Source organism: Doryrhamphus excisus, linkage group LG9 (assembly GCF_037039965.1).
Source record: "Doryrhamphus excisus strain RoL-2023G ecotype Guam linkage group LG9, RoL_Dexc_Guam_v1.1, whole genome shotgun sequence".
NCBI classification, from domain to species: Eukaryota; Metazoa; Chordata; class Actinopteri; order Syngnathiformes; family Syngnathidae; genus Doryrhamphus; species Doryrhamphus excisus.
In genome coordinates, this window is record NC_136365.1 from 2243213 (window position 1) to 2266986 (window position 23774).

A 23774-nucleotide genomic window follows, 5' to 3' on the forward strand; every position below is an offset into this window, starting at 1 on the left:
TCTCTTCCTACTTTTGCCCGCATTGAAAACCATACTGCGGCAGATTGCGCCCTCTTGTGGTCAAAGTCTTTCACGTCCTGATGACGTCATCGTGACTAACTGGAGCGTGCAAACATCACGTGAGCAGCCACACCTGCTAACATGAAATTGATGTTGATGTTGCGTTCACTGCCATTACAGCAACAGCATACATTCATGAAATCTAATTTGTCCGTGTTGTTATAATTAAGACGCATTCACTGTCCCTCGTATATGACAGATGTAATGTTTGTGGAGAAGAAGCACACACATATATCGTTTTATTCTGCAAAACAAAAGTAAAATACATATTCAGTCAAACGTTTGGACACACTTTCTCATGTGACCATTTAATATGAAGGTTTTTTTGAAGCCCTTCCCTCGCAGAAGACGTTTTATTTTTTTTTTAAGGACAGTAATGGCCGTCAAACATGTGTAAACACAAGTTAAAAAACAGGGATCCCCCTTCCCCCATTTTGTTTGAGAAAACAATTTCTTTGGAGGACAAGCAGCATAGAAAATGGTGCAACATTGCCTCGGTCCACCAGAGGGAGACAGAAGACCCGGAGCCCAATGGGAGGCTAACGTCATTGCAGCGCCCCAATGAATGGTTACTCAGATGTAATGCATTATGGGGGGAAAAAAAGAGTTGTTTTTCATTTCAAAACTTGTATTGACACATGTTTGCATATTTCCGAGGTCCTTTCGAGTACGTGATCAGTTTATTGTTGTTAGTAAAGTGATTTGGTAAGATGACTCAGTGTTATTTGTTATTTACTATTTACTATTTTGTTGTTATACTGTTATATATAATGACCTCCTCTGTTTTCCAATGGGGTTGTGAGTGAACTTATAGTTTTCGATAAGCAAAAAAACTAGCGTTTTGTTTAGTTTATCAATCATGTGTTTAATGATAGACATTCATTTCCATGCCTTTGGGTTCTAATTTGCTGCTTTTAGCGCATAATACCTTCAGGTTTTGCATAACATTTGCTTGTCATAAAATAAAGACTAAGTAGACATTCTTATCAGCGCCTAAGTATGCTCAGAAATCCCTCAAAATACACTCAAAATGTAAACTGTACATAAATTACGCAGTGTCCTTGAACACAACCCCTCATAATAACCCGTTTACAGTGTGATTCAAATGTTGTGTTACCGTTAAAGAGACGATGTGTGTGGTATTTGCAGCTTGAGATTCATTTTCAGGTCATTTGGAGCTGTTCAAACATACCAATATTAATAATATTTCTGTCCATAAAATGGACATATTTCAAACAGTTGCAAATGATTAATCATTTGACAACCGTAGTGTTCTCATAATCCAATAATGAGATTTTCAGAGGCTCAATAAAAAAATGTTGCACTTTGACCTAATTTCAAATTCCATTCCCAGCATTATGATAAATAATAAAATGTCTTTATTAGCAGATGTTTCATATTAACATCAAAACAGTAAGTGCATAGATAAAAATGTTTATCATTTGATGACCTTAAATAAAAAGATGTGCAAACAGTAACACATATGACGTCACTACATATATAAAACACAGACAGGAGAGAAACAAAACAACTTCCTGCATAGCCGGTTTCATTTCGAGCTCTTCCACATGAGTCATTTTCAAGCCTGACCCCGTGTTGACCCGTGCACACAACACAACGCTGACCAGCGATGTGAATCACGGTGCACTGATTCCACTTCCGCATCATTTGACATGTCAACACACGTACTCGGACACTTGCACTTTCACATACGAGAACCGTTCTTCATATTGAACGGGCGACCTTGATCATCCACTTTGACAAGTCATGGTCTCCTTCATCTGACAATGGCACACATGAACTTCAACATTCACTTTGTACTAAAACTGTCTCATGGAGATTTCAAATACATAGTTAACAAAACAAATAATGCTGTGAATCAGAATACTGACATCAACATGATAGTTTAGTTGATAAATTAACATTTAAAAAGAAAAACAGGTGACTAAATACTAAAATCCGAAGAAAGCGTGCAGATATTGCACATTGCCTCGTGAGCTGTGTCTCAGAGCGCTTCTACTTCCTGTCCTCATGAGAGAATACTTGAGTGTACCAGTGCAAAAAGGTCCAGCTGAGGTGAAGCAGTTCTGGTGTTACCATGGTTGCTTGGATGAAGCAGTGAAGGCTTAGGAAGTTGCACCAACATGCATTCATTCAAGCACTGTGTGTACTTTTAATCCGTGTTCTGTTCTTCCAATCCATCAAAAATAGTTGAGAAGAAAAGATCCAGAACAGGTTGTTGTTGGTTTGGGGTGTGGTTTTCTGTTTTAGCTAGGACGCATGCTTTTCACTTAGTGTGGCGGAACCTGGGTTGAGTTCCAGGGCTGGAGGAGGAGCCCTGATGTCTCCCGTGGCTTCTCCAGCGTTGGTGCAGGACAAAGTCATAGTTGGCTTTCGTACACATAGCGTAATAAACGTTGGCTTTGTCAGGAATGTGGAGCTCTGAATCACAAAAATGAAAAATCATACAGTGTTATCTATGCCATTTCTATATTTCATGTATAGATTATCTCTTAAAAAAGATTTTTGGATTTTACCTTTTCCATCGTTGAGCATCTGGCAGAGGCTGAAATCCTGACAGTTGAAATTGCCAAGGTTGTGTTTGTCAAGCGCTCTCTGAATGACCTGAGGTGTGTGATCCTGACTGGTCAGCTGAGGGACAAAAACAAACATCACAAGGATATACCGCATTTTCTGCACCATAAGGTACAGTCTCAAATATGGGGTCTATTTCTGTACTTAAACAGCGAGTTTAGTTGAACTTTAGTCTACTACACACTCCCTGTACACAATACGCTCAGTGTATTTTTTTTAATTAATCTTCTCCATCAAATCCATCAAAGTCCACATCTTCTGTTTTTATCTATAACGTAGAGATGTAAATCTCTTTGTGGTAAATGATTCGATACGCATGCCAGTATTTTATTCAAAAATAACATACGTAGAAATCCCTTAGTTTTTGAATGTACGATGTTCGAATTTTGAATATGCCAGCAGCTATTTGACAGTCCTGAAATGCACCTTCTACGTTTCCATGCTGCACAGATAGACTACAATACTGGACTTTTACCCTTGTCTCCCCCGTCAACTCCCGTCCGCTACGCTCTCAATCCCTCCCCAGAACACATCTTTCACGCAACACATACACAAACACAGAGAAGACATAAATTGTGTTTAAATTTATAAAATTAAATCAAGCTAAAAGACACCAGACATGTCTAAATATCTGTTTATCTATTGTAACACTGGCTTCTTTACAGTAGCCGAACCTTTGCATCGCACTTTAACCGTGTTATTATGAGCGCTCAAAGACATCATGTAATTTAGGTTGAATACAGTATTACTGCTATATCTTGTTCGCTATTGTGAGCCCCTGTTCAACAGAGAAACATATTTCTTTGATTAGGTTATTTGGAGCAGCTTCATCTGTCTTCCTGGGTCATAAAGGATAATACACAGACTACTGTTAGTTGCTATTTCTTGTTTTACTACACAATAACGTAGAGGAGTGAAAAATGTTGTAACTACATGTAACCAAAATAGTGCAATCAATATTTTTCAGTAATGGTAGGGTTGTCAATGTGAACATGTGTTTGCTTACCAGAATGCTTTTGTAGACATTGCCGTTGCTGACGCACTCCACGCTGACTCTGATGATGCACGAGTCAGCGAGCTGTTTGTTGTAGACTGGCTGCACAGACTGCGTGGAGATACCGGGGGAGTCAGGGCTCGGCGCCATGGAGGAGCAGCTCAGGTCCGGGTGAGAGGAGCTGCAGGGGGAGCTGCAGAGACTGGAGGAGGAGGACATGGAAGCGTAGCCCTCGGTGACGTTGTGCAGAGAGCTGGAGAGGGACTATGGACGAGGCACAATGTTAAACATCGCCATCTGGAGAGGCTGAATTGCGATGACTGTGATGCAGTACAATGTGTGTGTACTTGAAGTCATGTACAAAAATTCACACCTTGAGTTTGAGTCCGAGTGGGGAGGCGCTGAGGTCGTCCATGTCTGAGCTGCTGGAGCTGGACGATGACACGCTGATCTGGTCGGCGTGAGTCTTCTCCAGAGAACTGTCGCTGCTTTTGCGCAATCTGCACACCGAGCCGAAAGGTATTTTTAAATACATGTGACCATATCGGTTCAAGAATGATACCAACATGTGATGTTCAGTGAGGTTCATGGCGGCGTCAGACTCCAAAGGAGTTGTTTTTGTTAATATACTGTAATTCATGTTGATCAGTTAGAGATGAACCAAAAAAAAAAGAATATTTTGCTTTGGTTAAAAACATGTTTTCTACATTTCTTACATTCTTAGTCCCATTAGTTGACTTTTTCTTAACTGAAAAACATTTTCTGTGAAATTCATTCAATCCAGTTGTACATACCAGTTGCAATTTGCATTGGATTTGTTTTTTAAATTTTGAATATTTTTGCCATGTATTTCTAAATGTTTTCATACTTACGAAGTGAGCTTCTTAGTCAGCAGTCGACTGCTCCACAGGTTGGGGGAGCTGGGACAAGGATCAATAGGAGGTTCCAGCTCACGAGACAGTTCGTAGCTTAAAAACAAGATGCTTCATCAACGCTATGCTGCCGCCACAGTTGTTTCCTCAGCAATGTGACTGACACACAAACGATGTTCTAACCTCTCCTGATCGGTGAGGAGCGTGTGTGTCTCCAGCCATTTGGTTATGGGAGGGTCGACGGGAAGTTGGTAGTGGGAACAGGAAGCTTGAAGCTGTCGAATCTGAGCGAGAATCTCAAACTCCTAAAGCACACAGGACAGAAGGGAATAAATCAAGTTGGAAAAAAAGGGCATTTAAATGAACTGCCACTAGGGGGCTGCACTTACCCGCCTGCGCTTCTCAAAGTTGATCAGTCCACCCTTTGGACAGAAGAGAAAAGAGGACACATGGTAAGTACTACCAGCAGTGGGGTTTGTGTGTGTAGTTTTTACTCACCTCCACAGTGTCCGTGAAAGCTGTGTCCAGCATCATGAGCATAGTCAGGTAAGAGCCCAGGTAAGGTATAATACCACCTTTCTATTTAAGATGAAAGACAAATTTTATTTAGTTAACTTCCTTGCTAGATCAAATCAATAAAAAAAAAAAAACTTTGTAGACCGTGTGATTGCTTCGTATGTCAGCCATAACCAATTTGTTATTATGTGAAAAAGTGTATAGGATAAACACATCCGACTTTAGTGACTCAGGTCAACATTCATTCATTTTGGTGAAACATCCAGAAGGCAGGAGTGGTGTTGGTGAAGAATTGTCCCTCACCATTTGTTTGGAACAGAAAGGTGGTGTTTTTGAGCTGGGAGTAATGCAACCCTCTGACTGAATCCCATCCTGTAGAAAAAACACAGTAACAAGTCAACTTCGGGTGTAAGAATGTCCATGTGACAGTGAGTGCTGCATGGAGCACATGACAGCACAGCAGACCGACATTACATAAACGTCCTTGGTTGAGCCTCTGCTGACAGTTTATAAAAAGGTGTCTGTCTCGGACAGGAAAGGGACTCACACCCAATAGTTGCAGTCTTGGTGATTTTATTGGCTGCTGATAAAGGCTATCCTCGCTAAATACACCAGCACACAGTGGTGTGAAAAGTGTTTTTGGCCTCCTTTATTTCTTTTTTTTTCATGTTTGTCACAGTTAAATGTTTCAGATCATCCAACAAAATTATATATTAGGCGCTAAAAACACAACTGAACACAAATACAGTTTTTTTATTAAACTTTTTATTATTAAGGGAGAAAAAAATCCAAACCTACATGGCTCTGTGTGGAAAATTGACTGCTGCTTTGGAGTGGCCTAGTCAAATTCATGACCTGCTGCTGCATGACCTTAAAAGGGTGATTTGCACTGGAAAAACCTCCAACGTGGCTGAATTACAAAGTGCTGTAAGAGACGGTTGATTGCAGTTGTTGCGGCTAAGGGTGGCCCAACCAGTTATTAATTTTAGGGCGCAATCACTTTTTCCACACAGGACCATGTAGGTTTGGATTTTTCTCCCTTAATATTTAAAAGTTTCATTTAAAAACTGCATTTTCTGTTGTAATGACTAGTGTATTTGATGATCTGGAACATTTACGGGAGTGTGACAAACATGCAATTGTTTGCAATAGGTTCATAATTCTATTTTCTTAAACCAAAAAACAAAACAAACCGAAAAATCTATATATTTTTAAAACCACAACAAAAAAGCGCCATTCTTATATCTATCCAAGGTCACAATGTTACTACCTCTTCCTTGATCTCTCTGGTGGCCAGCACGCAGTTCTCATCAGGAAACGTCTCACACAGATGGTCAAAGGCGGCCATGCTTCCCCTGTAAACAAATGTTCATTTTGTCCATCGGAATCAGAATGGCCTTTACGGTAGGTACGCCCTTTGACATAATCTGCGCTACCTTAGCTGAAAATGGAAATAATCAGGTTTTGAGGGGCAAAGGTTTGCTATAACCTACGCTTACGAGGCTATTCTGTTGTGAGATAATTCGAACCTGCCACAATTTACTAATTAATATAGTTTCAAAATTGTGATAGAGTGAAGCTGGGAAATATGGACTACAAAATGGCCGGGATGATAGCAGTTTTGAAACCGTGACTTTTTCATACCGTTGCATATCTTGAAACCGGTAACCGGCCCCAGCCTACATGGAACTAGTGAGGACAAGCAGTATAGAAAAAGGATGGATGTTTTCCCATCCTCTGGTTTTCATGTTGTTTTTACTTCTGAATGCAGTCTACAAAGGCAAAACCTATCAACCTATAAAAAAAGAAAAGGTACTATCTTCTGCGTTGTGCATCCAATCCAGATGGAAATAAAAGCTGAAATCATATTCATCTTCAGTCTACATCAAAAATAGGAGAATTGACCTCAGTGTTTCAATACTTCTGGAGGACTCCAATCAAGTCAATCCGCTTTGTCGGTTTATGTGTCGTGTTTACGCTGTGCAAAATCCATAGATGATCCCAGGTTGTGTTTTGCAAGCAGCTTACTTGCTGACAGCCGCCCAGGTCTTCTTGAGGCGGTACACAGCGTTGGACTGTAGGGCTGAGAGGATGGCCCGCAAGGAAGAAAAATTCTTCAATCGCCTGCACTCCTGCACGAGTCCAGTATGAGGAAAGAAAAATCACCATAAGCTTCTGTCCCTTTGAAAATAAACAGTTATGGCACTCACTTGTTCTACCCCCCCCCCACTACACTGACCTGTGCAACACTGATCCACCACTCAATGATGCATGCTCTACGGGAAGGACTGGTGTGAGAGGGCTGAGGTGAACCTGGGCCACTCAAAGGGTAAAGGAACCTCAAAGAGGAGCCAGGTGATGAGATTGGAGAGGAAGTGGAGGGGCACAGAGAGGACGGGCAAAGCAGTGAAGTGATGACACGGTTGGTCACGGCATTGAACTGGGAGATGGTGGCACGGATGGTTGGCGCCAGATTCCGGTTTTCCTTCTTGTCCCGTTGAGACCACACACAGCCCAGGCAGTGGAAAGGCACCACTTGGACGAACAGTTCCTGTAAAAGAAGCAATGATAGCCAGGTAGAAGGTTGAATATAACCGATTTCACAAGGGGGGCGGAAATGACTGGTGAGAAAATTCACCATGTCCAATCTGGTGAGCTGTTCCGCTAAGTCCCTGACAGGGAAGTTCATAAAGATGTGTTTGTCTTCCTCATTGCAGAGCAGCTCTCTGTGGTCCCGCTGCAGTGAGTCGGTGTCGTCCACTGATGCAGACTGGCTGCAATCTATCAAACACACACATATGAACGACATACACACACAATGTCAAACGTCAAGCAAAGAGTGTGAAAAGACAATCATTCATCATCCTGACAACATAGCATTCGATACACCAGCACAATGTAATGGTAACCAGACCCGTAGGCGTTAAAGAAGTAACTCCATGGGCTCTTAATGGGGCACACATATCTGGCACAGCATCATACTGTATAGCTTCAAAGATACCCACCATCATAGATGCGCTTCCATAATGACTCACCAACAGTGACATTCCAAAACAAAAACAAAATTGATAGTTTTTCATGGTATTTCATTAGCTTGTGCAGGCGCTGTATGCCTACTGTAACGGTGAATAGGTGGCCTGTTAGAGCCAGTTCTAAAGTACAGAAATCTCCATAATGAGAACCTGGTACCTTGTTCCTGGAGCGACTTGAGAAGGCTCTCCGCAGTCTGAGCCAAGCGTCTAAAGCAGAGGCGACGTCGCAGGTGAACACATAACAGCCGCAGGGCCTGGAACTGAGGAGGCTCATTGAAGTCAGCGCTGTATTCCATCAGCCATGTTTTGATCACTGGGAGTAAAGCACTGAAGAGAGGGTGAGAAAAAGAAGGCATCACTAGGGAGTCAGTAGGGATGCTCCAATCAGGGTTTTACGCTGCCAATTCAGATACCGATCACATGGATTAATTGTACATATTCCAATTACTTGTGATGATATTCAGTATATGTTGCCACATGCAGGGAAATGTTGGACAATTCCAAGGGTCCCTAGAGAATGGGTAAGCATAAAAAAACAACAACATTTGGGCGGCTTTTTTGGGTCATTATTTGTGTGAAACTATATTTGTACTATTTGACATAAATCTGAATTGAATTTGATGCATGTTTTGTAGTAATGGGAATATATGGGAAATAAACTGTTTATCTCAAGATAACAAAATTAACAAGTAATATTATACATAATGAAACTATATAAACAAGTATCATTTTCAGAGCTGTCAACCATTTGTGTTTTATTAATGACTGGCAACATTTCAGGCCGTCATCTTTAACCTTTATCACCTTTATAATAAAAACTACTAAGAGTTAAAGTATATATTATTTGACCCTTTGATGAGCTACTCAAAATCAGCTAGCGAGCAAGGATACCCTTGCAGGTATACCATCATAAGGCTGGAAACACTAATCACACACTACCGGTGTCTTGAGGACAAGACATAATTAGAATAACAAGGGAGTAAAGCTGTTCAGTTAGTATGTACCCCATGAACGTGATATTCGTGGGACAAAAACAAGCGCCAAACCAGACGCATTGCTTGTTTAAAAAAAACATTTTGAGTCAGAAGACCAGAAGCTAGGTGAATAACTTTGGCAAGCTAGCGAGCTGTCGCCAAGGTCGAATGACAGCTCGGAAAACCGTTCAAACAAATATGTCAGAAAAGTTGAACGTCCAGGGGAGTGATCAGACACGGCATCGAGTGGCATAGCCTGTGGCAAGCTGTCAAACTGAAGCCACTGACATTTTACAGACTGGTTTTGATTCTCATGATTCCCTTATCAGCTCCGTCCCGCGTTTCTAAACATGTTATGAATCAGTTGGCGAGCCTATGAACACAGCAGACATGTAGGGTTTGCCACTGCACGCCTGCGTAGTGTGAATTTAAGCCGAAGTCGAATTTAAGAAGTACACTCACCTTTGCGAGGAGACAATTTTATCATGACTGGTGTTTGAGTCATCTCTGTAAGAAAAGGGAAACGGTCGCTGTTAGGTTCAAAAACACAATTTTTGTCATTCTCACGAAATACAGTGGTGCTTACTTTGGACATTATCATCATCACATGTTGCCAGTTTATGAACATTGTTAAACTTATTAACATTCAATATTGAAGATGTGCAGGCTCAACCTATTGTTAGTCAAGTAGACTACTTTAATGTAGATAGTTTACATTTAAAGTGAAGTACAAAGTAGCGTTTGGACATCTTCTTGTGGAGGTGTGTATGGTGACACAGTAATAAATGAAGCCAGGTGTCGATCCTCTAGAACGGTTTGTTCTTCGGAAATGTCCTGCAACACTCTGAATCCTTGCTGACTGCGGCGACATTGGCCTTGTGCGTGTCAAAAGACAAATGTCCCCCTCGGGAATAAGTGTCATCATAACAATGAGACCGCACCCCGTGTTACCATGTGGTCTTACTTTATGACATCCAAATACAAACCAATAATGGCAGACCATGTGGTTTTGGAAGCAAGGGAATTACTTCAAGATTGATTTATGAGGAAGATATTATGCAGTTGGTATTAAATTTAACAACATCTTACACAGAATCCTGTGTGTCCTGTTTCAAGAGTGTCCTTTAATGGAAAGCAAGCCTGTTGCCACCAGTATCGCTGGTATGAGGGTGACTGTTTGTCAAATAACATATCATCAGCGATAGCACGTGTCACCCAGAAAACAAGTAAGTTAAGGAAAATAAAATCTGGGAAATACTTCAAACTATGAATTTAATTTAACTTAAGCCCTTAAGTTAAATTAGCTCCAAGCTCCACTTGGATCCTCCATTTGTCTGTCATGATAAAAAGTCTCACCTCTGAAAGAGTAGCTGAATTAAATTATTTGGAGAGGTGAAGGTTCTGTAAGTGGAGAGGAAAACATGGACGTAGTCAGGCTCCCGATGCTTGGGATCCAGCAGGTGGGTGACCAGTCGCTCAAGGGTGCCAGCTTTAACTCTGCGCAACTTCACTGTGCGGTACTGGGAATTGCTGAAGCCCACGCAGGCATCCGCCATGTCCAAGCTTGGCAGGACAGGCTCCCGACGCAGTGTGATGCCAAACACAACACCATCTTCTTCCTCCTCCCCCCATTCCTGCACTGGGTCCTGGAGAGGAAATTCCAAGAGCTCATATTAGTGTATACAAAACATGTCACTATATATAACAAACATCGAAATACAAAACATGCTTTTCTACATCTTGCCGATACTTGCTGTGGATACAATCATTGTCGGCTTCAATTTAAAAAAGGACCTCAGTTAAACCTTCTGCTTGGTTGAATTACGGTGACAATGCCACATATATGCGATACAAACCTCATGACAAACTGACCCATTCATTACATTGCTTAAACTGACACATTGCGACAAATTCTTGTCATTCAGCTTGTGGCCTAGTCCTGAAACCATGACTACGACCGGACCATAAAGGAGTATTAAATGTTCAGCACTGTCACCACTTGTCCAATGAATAATGTGTGCATTGACAAAACAGAAAAACAAGTTGTTATGAGACAAGAACAATGTCAAAGCTCAAAATTCACACCCAAAACATCTAGGATCGTGACATGCTAAAGCCAACAGGGGGCGCTTTTGGCACATTTTGGTATATTAAATATGCTAAAACCATTCCAATGTAATATACAGTATGCTAAGCCGTTAAAATAAAACATCCACGTCTTAATTTTGTGTTATAGGTGATAAATAAAATTAGTGTAATATACTAACATATTTCACTTTGTGCTAATTGAATTTTTACTGTCTGCTGAGGGTCACTGTAGACACGTCTGATGTACGCTGAAGAAAAAAGTGACAAGCATCAGCAATGAAATCACTGCAGTAACCAAGCAGTGGTGGATTTAGCAAGTTTTTCCAAAAGTACGTGAATAATTGTCTTACCAACTGTGCCTTTTTTTGACAATGAATCACAGTTGCCGATTGACAGTTAGCTTAACTTACCAGCGCAAACTGACACTCTCCCATTGTGGCGTCGGATGATCAGTTAGGAGTCGAGTCTGTCCTCGGATAGTTTACAAGCCATGAAATATATGCTTTCATCTTAGTTCAGTCTTTTTCTTAAAAAAAACGGTGTTTACTGGTGCAAATAGGTAAATAATAAAAGCGATGAAGCGTAGTATCTAAATGAGGAAGTCAGCGCGAGGTAGGAGTGACAGGTGTTGGCAGCCTTGTGGCTAACCTTTCAGTAAGAAAAGTAGCTATTGGCTGTAATGGAGGTCAGCAATGACGTCATTGTTTAATTGACATATCATTTGCATAGTATGTTGTAAAACGTAGGAAAAACTACAAAAACGTCGATTCTTGGTTTGTTCATTTAAAATTGACCATCATTTCAGTAAAATAAAATAAAATTTTCACCAGCGCCACTAAAAAATCTCGCTTTTTTAAATTATCAAAACTGATAACAGATTACGCTGTGTTTATTCTATGACTCACATTAAGACTCGGTGTGGTTTGTGAGTAGCACACTCTTCTGGTGAATATAATGTAATAGGAATGTGTACTTTCATCCACATCATGGCACCAGTCCAGGGTGTTCCCCGCCTCTCGGCCCAAAGACAGCTGGGATAGGCTCCAGCAAAAACTATATGGAGACTGAGAAAAAAACTATAACTGAGAAATACTGAGAAAATATGTTGTCACTGTTCAATCACTTTTTTTCCCCAGACAAAAAAGTAGGTAAACACACAAATTATGTGTGCAAGTACAAATAAACTGTTTGCTCATTTCAAATTGGCCTCAATTGACTTCTTTGAATTCTAATATTTTATCTAGGCCAGCGCCTCTAGACAGCATAATAATTACATCTGGACTTTTGTCTTGCATTCTTACCTCCATTGTTTGTGTTTTGCACAATAGACAATAAACAGGTGAGAGTGCGTAGTCATAAAAATGGGGAAGAAATAATGCAGAGTGACTGAGAGATTGTATTAGCAACGTATTGCTCTTTTGAACGCATATTGTTTTGAGACCCCAGCAACTACTACAGTCATCCATGCTCATCTATGAACAATTTGAAGTTAAATAATGATACCTTCTCTACAAAATAGTACTGTACCCATAAGGGTACCATGTCAACAGTCACCTTGCAGTACAATAATCGTCCTTACAGTGTATATTAATGTAGATTGAGGGAGAAATTCATCTTAAAAGGGCAAGGTTCAGTGACAGGGTGGTATGAAGCCAGCATCATTTCAGCGCTGCTGCCTAGAAAGAATCCAGTTGGGCCACTTTTTCACCTGCCTGTAGCCTATGTTCCTCGTGTCAGGGCGGGGACGTACATACTGCATGAAAAAGGTATGTTACCATCTGCGAACGTAACATCGGCTTTGTGCTCTGATGACTGTGTCCTTTGTAGGGGTTGACATAATAGTCAACTTAGCCAATTGAACGGAACTGATTGTGTTTTGACTCCGCCCTCTGGCCCGATTTGCCACGAGAGGGAATCATGCTCTGCTTCAGAATGTCGCAGAACATGTTGAAATTCATGTTTGTATGACGGCAGAAGTCATGCAGTATCTTGGTATTCTACGGTAAAATGTCTATGCTAACATATGTAATAAAAACGGTTACTGAAATCTGACGCGTGTACTCACTTTTCTGAGTCGAGTTTGTTATTAAAGTGACATCACCAATTACTGGCCAGGCATCATCTTTGTTACAGTTCTGCGTGAACTAACAAACTTTAATAAACTTTTTTTTTTTTTTTAAACTCATCTTATAACTGTATGACACTACATGTAGTGAAGAACTGAGCCGGTAGACTGCATCAACACACTAATGAACAGAGAAGACAAACATAATTAGGCACTCAACCACTGAGTCCAAGAATGAGCTTTTTGTTCGCTTAATGAGATTCCGTCCCATGAATGGCAGCAAAACAAGCATCACGTATTCAAGTTTGCCCATGCACCCTTTTTTTTCAGCGAATTGGAACAAAAGTGCAGAAAAGACTGCAATTATTCCCGATTAGTCACATGACTGGTGACAAAGTGACAGGAGGATAACACGTTTATTCCCAAATAACTTCATGGAAGTAACTCAAACTGCTTACTTGAGCTGAAAAGAAAGCATGGCACCATAAGAACAGGTGTGTGAAAAATAAAAGTTGCGTTCAAGGGGCTCAACGATGAGAGTTCCAGAAGAAAAACACGACAAACCACTGAATCTTAGCTTAATTTCTCATTTATATTGGCTATTCTCCTGAAAAGGGTACCAAAAGTGGGACATAGCAAGTAAAAATTGAAGTTTTTATGCATACTAAAACAAGTACTTCTGTTTATGAAGTAAAACTGCAAAGAAAATATCACATTTTGGTATATTTCATGACAACAGGATACACTCTGGACAGGTCACCAGCCAATCACAGGGCACATGTAGACAAACAACCATTCACACTCACATTCATACCTAATTTGGAGTTGCCAATTAACCAATTAAATCCGAATAAACTATTTGACGGTTTCCTGTGTTTATTCATTGTACTTGCAGTATATTTTTACTTGCTTAGAGCTGCCAATAACTGTAGTCTGTTATCTCTTCCTCTCTTCAGCACCCCTTTCAGGATAATCACCCATACATACAGGATACACTATATATTTGTAGTATGGATAACATTTAGCTTGAATTGAATATAGCCAATGTTGTTTGGTTCACTTTAAGCTCACCTCACACTGCCCATCGGTATCCAACAACTGGAAGCTCCTAAGCCACACGCCAGGCTCCGTGTCCACATGGGCGTCCACGCAGCGATTCAGCCTCAGCCCGAGCAGCTTCTTCATCCTGCCTACCTTTGAGCGGAGCCTGTGGGACTCCCCGCCATCACTACCTCCGCTCACCGGAAGAACCGTCTTCATCTCCCACACGGTGTCGACACTACACAGGCCGGCTCGCCTCAGCACATCTCGCCCACACCTGCTGCGTCATCTGTGTCGGAGAGAAGAGTGTGAAAAGAGTGCGGCAGTATTCCTAACACGATTCTCTGCTTTAGTCCAACGTTTATTCCAAATCAATCGCAAATATATTACTCTTTTGAACGCATATTGTTCTGAGAAGCCTCAGCAACTACTTTATTAGAAATCATTTCATAAAAACAAGTGATTGGTAGTTTTATTGATAATTTTATTACTAACTTTAGTTTAGGACCTCTTTTAATAAAACATTAACTTCTCAGTGTTAGATTTTGCAGTAATGTTTGCAGATAATCGACACGTGTTTCATCAGATTAGGTTTCGTTCTAATCATTCAATTCGTCCAACGTTTATTCCAAATCAATCGCAAATATATTACTCTTTTGAACGCATATTGTTCTGAGAGGCCTCAGCAACTACTTTATTAGAAATCATTTCATAAAAACAAGTGATTGGCAGATTAATTGGATGCAAAATACTTTTACATTACATGTTGTTGCAGAGCTGAAATAGCAAAGAAAATAAAGTGAAGACTGTAATGCTGGTGTATTCATCAGCATGATTTTCTCATGATCATATCTTTTCTGTGCATGATTTTGAACTTATCTGCATAACATATAGTTACGTTTCTTAACTTAATTAATATAGTTTTATTACTAACTTTAGTTTTGGACCTCTTTTAATGAAACATTAACTTCCCAGTGTTAGATTTTGCAGTAATGTTTGCAGATAATCGACACGTGTTTCATCAGATTAGGTTTAGTTCTAATCATTCAATCCGTCACCATATCAAATAGTACACAACTAGTATGTCTGTTCAAATGTAAAGAGTACACATTTTAGTTACTGATACATTTTAGTGTGTAAATGAAAGCGGCATTCAAAAATGAAATAAAACACGTCGGCAACTTACATTTGTTTGTCGAATCAACTTCTGGTGGATCCTGTATGGAGAGGACGACTGTGGAGTGTCGTGTTTAGACTGTGGGTGGGTGATGATGCTCAGTGCTGGAATGGCCTCCCATACTCCTCCCTGCTTGCCTACATCATCATTATCATCATCATGCTCCCCTTCATATCGCGTCATTCATCATTAAAATGTGATGAACAAGCAGTGGCTGTCCATCTTAATCACATATCGTGGATTCAAGTCAAGCGTCATTTCAAAAGCACAATGCGGATGTATTGTATTGCATGTTTCAAACACACAAACGCTAATTCCTGTGCTGCACCAAGTAGTAGTTGAGTTGGGTGGATCGATCCAAATATTCATTCCATTTATAGTATCAGTATTGATTCGGTACTTTAGTCGTATTGTTCTTCTGCACTATCAAATGAGTTGTATTTATTCATTTTTTGATTAATTTTCATTCACTTAATGTTAAAATTAAAGCTACTGAACAAAACAACAAATTAAGTTATTGAACAAAACAGTATCAGCATTGCTGCGCCTGTAATTACTTGGTATCAGATTGATATCAACATTTTCAGGATCGCTCATCCCCAGCACAAGGAAGTGAGGGGGCGTATCGTGAGACATGCCTTATTTTGATTGGTCGATAAACTCCCATTCGTTCCTCAGCCAGCACCAGGAAGTGAGGGGGCGTGTCGTGAGACATCCCTTATTTTGATTGGTCGATAAACTCCCATTCGTTCCTCAGCCAGCACCAGGAAGTGAGGAGGCGTGTCGTGAGACATCCCTTATTTTGATTGGTCGATAAACTCCCATTCTATTGATACTGAGGTCTAAGTTTCACCAAATGAAATATATGAATGTAATCAGTGAAATATTCAGAAATGGATTCTTATCTTTATACAATGCGTTTGTTGTAATAGGCTAGTGATTTTCAACTAGTGTGCGGTGAGGAATTGTCCAATATCATTTTTGTTATTAACACGTAGCCGATTGTTTCGTTCCTCCAATATACTTATTGGTTACTGGTTAGTGGTGTGCCGCAAGATTTTTCCGATGTAAAAAAAAACTTAAAAAAAACAAACAAGTAACTCATTGCTTACAAAAACTTATTCCATAAGCCGTAAATATACTTACGGGAAGTGAATCGACTTTAGTGATATCATATGCAAACACAATTACTGCGAAAATGTAAAACACGTGAATATACGTCGTATGGCTGGTGAGACACTGGCACTTTTTTTTGGGAAGTTTTTGCTTACCTTTTATTTGTATATGAAACACCTGCACATCCACCTTCTCTACTTCTGATACTTGATACTGAATACTTGTAAAACTCATCCCCTTGTGTTGCATTTGGATATGTAATCCACCATCTTAGCTGTCAATCATTCAACAGCCACATAGACAGAGCTAATGAATTTGACTACTCTCCAGCTGGTGCTGCTGCTGTCAAAAAAGCTGGCCAAGAAAAAGAATCAGAGGCGCCAAGCTGTAAGTAAAAATGTATCAGTGTCCTGTGTTTATTATTTTGTGTATGTAGTTGTCTGTGTAGCATTATAGCGTGTGCATACAGGGAGTGTGAGGCAAAAGTCAGGAGTTGCTAATAGCCTTTTCCCACACAGTCAGTGGTCTAACCGGGTTTTAAAAAAATGTGTAATGATATTATAAGCTAATTATTATAAGCTAACCTATAAGCTAAGGACAGAAACAGGATGGTTAGAGAGAAAACAGTTGCCATTTATTGCTCAATTGTTTTATCAGTAATGCAGTGAAAATGAGAGGAAATGTGAATATTTACTTTGCAAGTAAATTTTGTGTTAGGGGCCACTGTGTTTATAGTTTAAATAAAACAACTTTTGAGTCTGGAGCCCTGTAAAGTACGTATGCACAAATCCAAGCATCCAGGTGAACCAGCGACTCAGTGGGCGAGTCAATGAGGGTTTTGTTCACTGTAAAAACTTGTTTGTCTGGTTGACTACCTCAGTCGGGTATGGAATTCATTTCTACATTGTTCTAGAACTCTCCCTAGTGATCTAGATAACCTATGTATACCTTTGCAATTGTCTACCTACCTACCTACCTACCTACCTACCTACCTACTAGTGTAGCTATATTTTGGATTGTTTGGTTCCTTGATGAGCCGTGTTAAATGATGCCTGAACAGGAAAAGATCATTTATTGTCTTCTGATCTCACCAGCCATTGTTTATCACCGGCCTCTCGGGATCTCATCACTTCTTTTTCATCTTCCAGGACTTCTTATTGGACATGGAGTCAATAATAAATTGCGAGCGGCGCTTCAGTGCCTCTCGAGAGAGCACACCGTCATCCTCTTCGCTCTCGTCCTCTGAAACCAACATTCCCAGTTAGAAATAATGGTGTGTGTGTGTGTGTGTGTGTGTGTTTATAACTCACCAATATTTTGGAGGTCCATCTCTTGGTCCTCAGACGCGGTGACTCGTTTGTTGTAAGCCGGCAGTTGTTTCTCAATCATGAAATAAAACTAGTTCAAAGACAAGAAGAAATTAGTGAAAATATTTCTCTCAATGTTTTGGCTTTGTCCAGTCACTGAATATGGGGAACTTAACTAAACTGTTTCTACCATATCCAGCTTCCTGCACATCCCAAAAACATGCATGTTATGGTTAAAGGTGACTTTATAATTGTGCATCGGAGTAGGATGGGACACCTTTAACGACTTCCGGTGTATTATGATCTCCGCAAACCCGCACATGATGCTGTACCACATGTTTTGTCTCACCTCCTCTTCCTCCATGTCCTTCGCAATCTCATTGAGGTCTTTTCCGTGAAGCTTATCTTGCAGTAACTGCAGCTTTCGCTGACACTGGCTCAGCAGCTCCACCACAAACTCTTCTGAGTTTGGAGACACATCTGACGGTGCCTGATTCTTCAAGGATAGGAAAAGCCGCCATAGAAATGTTTATTTATTCATTTTTAAGGCACGCAGAGTTTCAAAGCAAGTTTTTTTTTTATTTACCAGGGAGATGTGACCGAGTTTGTCTGCTAGGTATTCCACTCCAGCTTGGATGGTGCCTAAGGTTTTAACCAGAGAAGCCAGACGTTCTTTGGCTGCTTCACAGGCCTGCTGTTTAGCCAGCAGAGCTTGTTCGCACTCCTCCAGCAACCTCTGTTCACTACAAATGGTGAACAGGAATTACTCTTCGGAAAGATGCTAGAAGTGTTACATTATGTAACCAAAATATTCCAACAATCCTTCAGCATTTTGCAGTGCACTCATGCGCCACTGCAAACTAGAAATATGCTAGTATAGTGCTAGTATTTCCTGTTTGTTGCCTAACTGACCTGGATAGTTGTGTCTCTCCCGAATACTTCATGTCCTCAAACTGTTGCTTCAGGCACTCCTTCTGCTCCTTCAGCTGCAGGAGAACATTTTCATTCTCTGCTTTGAGCTGCTGCAGATGTTTGTGAGTCTCCTTCTGGGCGATGTAACGACCCATGACCTCCTATGCAAACACACACAAACATGGTTGTACAAAATTCAAACAAAGCATATATTCGTTTTTTCCCATACTTTTACCTCCGTATTCGTATAACCAGTAGCTTCTTTCATCCTTTGTAGGGTCTCCTCAAAGGCGTTGATGTTCCTGTCCATTTCTGCAGCCATTCTGGCAGCGTAGCACTCTGCCTCGCTGTTTAGCTCATCCTGTTGTACTGTTTTCCTCTGGGCCTTGAGGTCAGAATGATCTAAGTGAGCACTCCAAACTTTAAGATCCTCGATAATAAAGTGATATTTATATGTTGTTTTTGAGGGGACTCACATCTAACTTTTCAGCCCGGGCCTTGATCTCCTGCACCCTTTTTCGATAGATGGCTAAAAGTAAATCTTTTTCTCGGTGCTCCTTGTAGAAGAGTTCCTCCTGCTGCTGTAACTCAGTCTGGGAAGATGAGCAACAACAAAAGCAGGACATAAAATAGTCAGAGGAACTATTACATGAATGTGGTGTTATGGTTCTTTTATCTGATGTAATTGGTAATAATGTAAAATGAAACAATTTACAATAGCGGTTTCTTTCGAGAGCTGGGCTTTGCTATTCATTTCCTGCACTTCCTGAAGTTCCTTCTTGTACTTCAGAATTTCTGCTTCCAGACTGTCTATCTGACCTTGGAAAGTCAGGCTCTCCTCCTGTCAAATGATGGGTGAGATGCAGAGGTGAATGACAAGGTTATCCCTCGCGACATCACAATTCAAACATTGCTCCCTCACTATCATGGTTTTTAAAACATGGATACATGATCTCTGTTTGGTGGTTGGTTATGATCTATTAATTAGAAAATATGCTTTTCATTACCACAGGACCTCCATCCTCGCTATGTTGTGCCTAGCCGCTACTGCATTGTGGATAAAAAAACTCAGATGCTTAAAGAAGTAAACAAGTCGCTGATTATTGTTCTGTGTGAGTAATATCACTTGATCAAGCTTTTTCCAACATTTCATACTACTAAATAAGTATGTATTTTTCCTGCTGATGTCTGTACCGGACAATATTAAATTTTGCAATATTGATTGGTATTGGCTCAAAAGTATGACACCCCAACTAGTTATGTGTATTATCCGCTAACAGTAGAGATGTGGCTAAGTTTAGCTATCATTGAATGTACGGGGTACCATAACATCAACATTACAGCAAATTGGTCATAACTTTTCTGGGACTGATTGTGTGTGTTTGTACTTTCATTCACAGCTGCCCTGGGGTAGACTGACCGAAACGTGGCTGCCAATTTGTGTCAACGGCCTCTCCACCATTCATTCATTCATTCATTCATTCATTCATTCATTCATTCATTCGCATTAATACAATGTGCTGGCAGGATGAAGAGTTGAGCTTGAGGTTCACCACCACTAACCTGCAAGTGACGCTTAAGCTTCAGATAGTTGGTCATGATGTTTGCGGCCTCCTTGCATTTGAGCTGGTTCTTCTCCAGACAGTTCTGTAGCGACCTCAACTTCTGCAAATACACACAAGTGCATGCACATTGACTAAAATATTTATTTACTTAGTTGCCTGGAAGAAGCATTATTCACCCAAGGAATACACACATAGAAGATATTTTTGACAGCAAAATTTGTGCATATTTGTATCAGATTTGAAAGGCATCATAATGATAAGAATTGTCATATTCTTTGATCAATATAAGTACAGTCACATGATACTCTTTTAGTAATATATTCTCAAATGAGCCAAATTCAATCCAACAGTGTAAATGTAATTGTCCCTTACTACATCACAGTGCCAAAATTGCTTACTCAATCCCTTTTTATGCTTTTTTTCCCAAGCATAAAAATGGCATTCAACAAACACTAAAATAAGTACAATACAAATACAAGGCATAAGGTGCAGTCTACTTGCGAATGTAGTATTCTACATTGGCCACTAGATGTCGCTAGAATGTGAGAAGTGATCACCAGAACAGGGTTATCCATCCACCTGCAGTATTTTCTATGTCACCCACCTCCATTCACATATAGACAAACAACCATTCACACTCACATTCATACCTATGGACAATTTGGAGTGGCCAATTAACCTAACATGTTTTTGGAATGTGGGAGGAAACCGGAGTACCCGGAGAAAACCCATGCATGCACGGGCGAAACATGCAGGGCTCTAATTTCGTGGCGCAGTGCAAGACGTCGGAGTGTGGCGCAGCCAACACAGTGGGAATTTGGTGCAGTGCACCACTGTGTGCAGCCAATTTGGTAGACTAGACTGTGCCGAGATGGGCGTGGCGGCGCACCAGGGCAGGAGTCCACATTTTCATTTTGGCGCAGTGACAATTTCGTGACAAAACAGCTCGGTAAAGGTGCGGTGAAAAATCACCAGCTCCGACCTGGTCTATCCGGGGCGCAGGCGAAGCGCAGCCTGCATAATGGTCAATTGGCTGACAGGTGCACAATGCAGACACATCGCCTGGCATTGGTTGTACATATAGGACATGGTATAGTTTCATTCACCATTGTAACTTCCTCCTTTTCAGTCATTGCAAGATTGGAGCCCACTTCTTCCATTCTGAGGCACTCTCTCTTCAGGTCGTCCAGGCGGCGCTGCTGGGTCTGAGTTGTGTGCCTGAGGGCATTGAGACGCTTCATCTTGGACGCCACCCGATGCTCAAGTTTGGCTAGAGCGTCCTGAAAACACGACCAGGTTTCACAATAAGTAATGTAACACTCTGCGCTTAGCCAAACACTAGACAAGATAGGCGGAACAACAGTTCTTTCTCCGTCACTTCCTGTCCGTCACCCCTTTCCCTTCCCCAAACCCGGAACATCTCTCTCCATGGCAACACATGTAAAAATACAACACGTATCATATAACACCTCTAAGGGTCATTACAGTATATACAGGGACACAAGGCCTACAACAGTGCACATTAGTTAGCAACATGCGCACAATTAAACAGCAACACACATCTAGTGGCGATGCTAACTAGCCAGGCAGTTAGCAACCACCTTGGTAGTTGGATGTGAAGGCACATTAAACTATACAACACAATAATATGGATCAAACTCCGGCTAACATTAAAAAAGTGTGAATAAGAGTTACTCACGTTTATAGACGCACACAAATATATATATATATATCGACCCAAAGTCCGTGTGAATACAACGACTCCCGAAACTAAATGGCTGCCGTGATACATTCAGGTACCCGACCAGCGTAGTAATTCTGAGTTACGTTTGCATACATGTCAACTTGAAATAAAAATTGTAGCTGCATACAGTAGCTAAGCCAATGCAGGAACGAAGGGTATGCATACAACCTTCCCTGACATTTGGGAGCCAGTGTCCTTCTCAGCACCGCGGCCATGTAAGGCTGCCTGGACCAATTGTTGTTCACCCTAAAAGAGAACCAGGGTGGATTGGGGTTCGGTTCCAAGGTTTTAAAAAAAAGGTATAGTGGGTTGATTTAATTGTCCTTACGGCCTCGGCATCTGTCACTCTCTTCTGTAGCTCCCTGTTCTCCTCCCTCAGCTGCAAGATGGCCTGGCGGTTCTTCTCAAGGGCGGAATGAGAGCTCTCATAGTAGGCGCTCCTATCACTTTCTTAGAGGCACATTTGGTTCATAAACAATTTTTTTACATCAGTGAAACTTTTAAGATGTGTATGGATGGAATCGATCGATTGATCAATCGGAGCAAACTTACCCAAAAGTTGAAGTTTCCGCTGCAGATCCGCTATTTGGTCATATATGGAAGGTTTTGTATCCGATTCAAACAACATATTTTTCGTTTGAACTTCCAATTGAGCAAAAATTGACCGCCGTCAAAGCAAGCTTTGGAATTGGAGGCACGTTGCCTAGCAACGAGTCAACTCAAGGCGAAGCTCAGTCCCTTGATGGTGTTTTTTCTGATGACAATACTTTGTAATGACGTATACATTGTTGCACGCTGCACAAAGAAAATACAATCACCGTTAAAAAAGAAAATGAATAACTGTTTTAGCTAGTATTTGCCTACACAAAGACAATTGTCCCATAAATATAACGGAAGTTCCAACGCACACATGAACACAAACTCATGACAATTTCAACCAGGCTATGTTATGTAAGGGTTACAGTGTTTCATTCTTTCTTAATCTCCCGTCAAATTATGTGAATTACATAAAATCGTTCTAATATAATTTCCCGGCATTCTTTCAAAATAAACTTCAGTTTTCACAGGAAGTGCCAAAATAAAATGAAAAGCTAACGGCTAAGCTAGCTATCCTTTACGGCCACCGCTCACTACTTGGTAAAACTATTATGTTAATTTTATGTTATTTGTATGTTGTACTAATTATCTCATCTGTTTAATTTCACAAATGTGTTCACAAAGTTGTTATTGATACATTTCTGATATTTTGGTGTACAGTAGGGGGGCTCTCTCTTACCCATGAAGCAGTCAGGTTGGGAGTCTAGTTTGTGTACAAGGCAAGTTACTCTATGGTCACTACCAATCCATACCGGAAACACCATCAGTCAAAACTACCAAACCAGACGGCAACTTGCCCCCCCCCCCCCCCCCCCCCATGACACCCAAGATGTAAATAGTTTAACCTCTGGCAGCCCCAAAAGTATATGATACAGTAGATGGCTCTATGCAGTGTGTACATTAACTGGTAACAATCTGGTGCATTTGAGCATCTCAAGTATGCAATACACGATGAACTCATCGGCAACATGTAGCAAACTATGAACACAGGTGTTTTGTATGAGTCTCCCGCGGTTTTAATTGACTGTCAGATGTGGAGGGAATTTTGGGAATATCAAAGTAGTTCGGAGTAGGAAAATGCTTGACTTGAATATTAACTTACATGTCTGTGGAAAGGAA

At 40.8% G+C, this 23774-nt stretch overlaps 2 protein-coding genes across 4 annotated transcripts; both read right to left on the minus strand.

Moving 5' to 3' along the window:
• Nucleotides 1–1304: 1304 nt before the first annotated feature.
• On the minus strand, nt 1305–15746 carry rgl3a (ral guanine nucleotide dissociation stimulator-like 3a). Of its 2 annotated transcripts, XM_058088840.2 has the most exons (18): nt 15424–15746; nt 14268–14526; nt 10400–10689; nt 9506–9550; nt 8227–8396; nt 7676–7818; nt 7277–7588; nt 7066–7169; nt 6308–6392; nt 5341–5409; nt 5020–5100; nt 4911–4943; nt 4705–4826; nt 4522–4617; nt 4023–4149; nt 3662–3913; nt 2598–2712; nt 1305–2502 (listed from the first exon to the last, which is right to left on the minus strand). In XM_058088840.2, exons 2-18 carry the CDS (start codon nt 14454–14456, stop codon nt 2348–2350), a joined length of 2388 nt encoding a protein of 795 aa, XP_057944823.2. In that variant the 5' UTR covers nt 14457–14526; nt 15424–15746; the 3' UTR covers nt 1305–2347. The 2 variants fall into 2 exon arrangements, with proteins under 2 accessions (XP_057944823.2, XP_078649292.1); XM_078793166.1 differs by lacking the exons at nt 14268–14526; nt 15424–15746 and adding an exon at nt 11542–11707 and having other exon boundaries at nt 1306–2502.
• A 1289-nt stretch (nt 15747–17035) lies between these two features.
• On the minus strand, nt 17036–22866 carry odad3 (outer dynein arm docking complex subunit 3). Of its 2 annotated transcripts, XM_058077170.2 has the most exons (13): nt 22611–22866; nt 22387–22508; nt 22227–22304; nt 21421–21594; nt 20313–20414; nt 19465–19590; nt 19226–19342; nt 18985–19134; nt 18750–18910; nt 18424–18580; nt 18187–18333; nt 17841–17928; nt 17036–17772 (listed from the first exon to the last, which is right to left on the minus strand). In XM_058077170.2, the coding sequence occupies exons 1-13, from the start codon at nt 22684–22686 to the stop codon at nt 17657–17659; spliced, it is 1614 nt and encodes a 537-aa protein (XP_057933153.2). In that variant the 5' UTR covers nt 22687–22866; the 3' UTR covers nt 17036–17656. The 2 variants fall into 2 exon arrangements, with proteins under 2 accessions (XP_057933153.2, XP_057933163.2); XM_058077180.2 differs by lacking the exons at nt 22227–22304; nt 22387–22508; nt 22611–22866 and adding an exon at nt 22014–22121.
• Nucleotides 22867–23774: the final 908 nt, after the last annotated feature.

What these genes read in the sequence shown, in the direction of transcription:
- rgl3a (XM_058088840.2), bottom strand. Translation starts at nt 14,456, where the DNA reads ATGAAGACGGTTCTTCCGGTGAGCGGAGGTAGTGATGGCGGGGAGTCC. An exon ending in CAAGTCGCTCCAGGAACAAG is followed by an intron (nt 7,819 to 8,226) that starts GTACCAGGTTCT and finishes TGTGTTTGATAG; the next exon opens with ATTGCAGCCAGTCTGCATCA. An exon ending in GATGCTCAACGATGGAAAAG is followed by an intron (nt 2,503 to 2,597) that starts GTAAAATCCAAA and finishes TTTGTGATTCAG; the next exon opens with AGCTCCACATTCCTGACAAA.
- odad3 (XM_058077170.2), bottom strand. Translation starts at nt 22,686, where the DNA reads ATGTTGTTTGAATCGGATACAAAACCTTCCATATATGACCAAATAGCG. An exon ending in AGCTTAAGCGTCACTTGCAG is followed by an intron (nt 19,591 to 20,312) that starts GTTAGTGGTGGT and finishes ATCATTTGACAG; the next exon opens with GAGGAGAGCCTGACTTTCCA. An exon ending in AGGACATGGAGGAAGAGGAG is followed by an intron (nt 17,929 to 18,186) that starts GTGAGACAAAAC and finishes TCTTTGAACTAG; the next exon opens with TTTTATTTCATGATTGAGAA.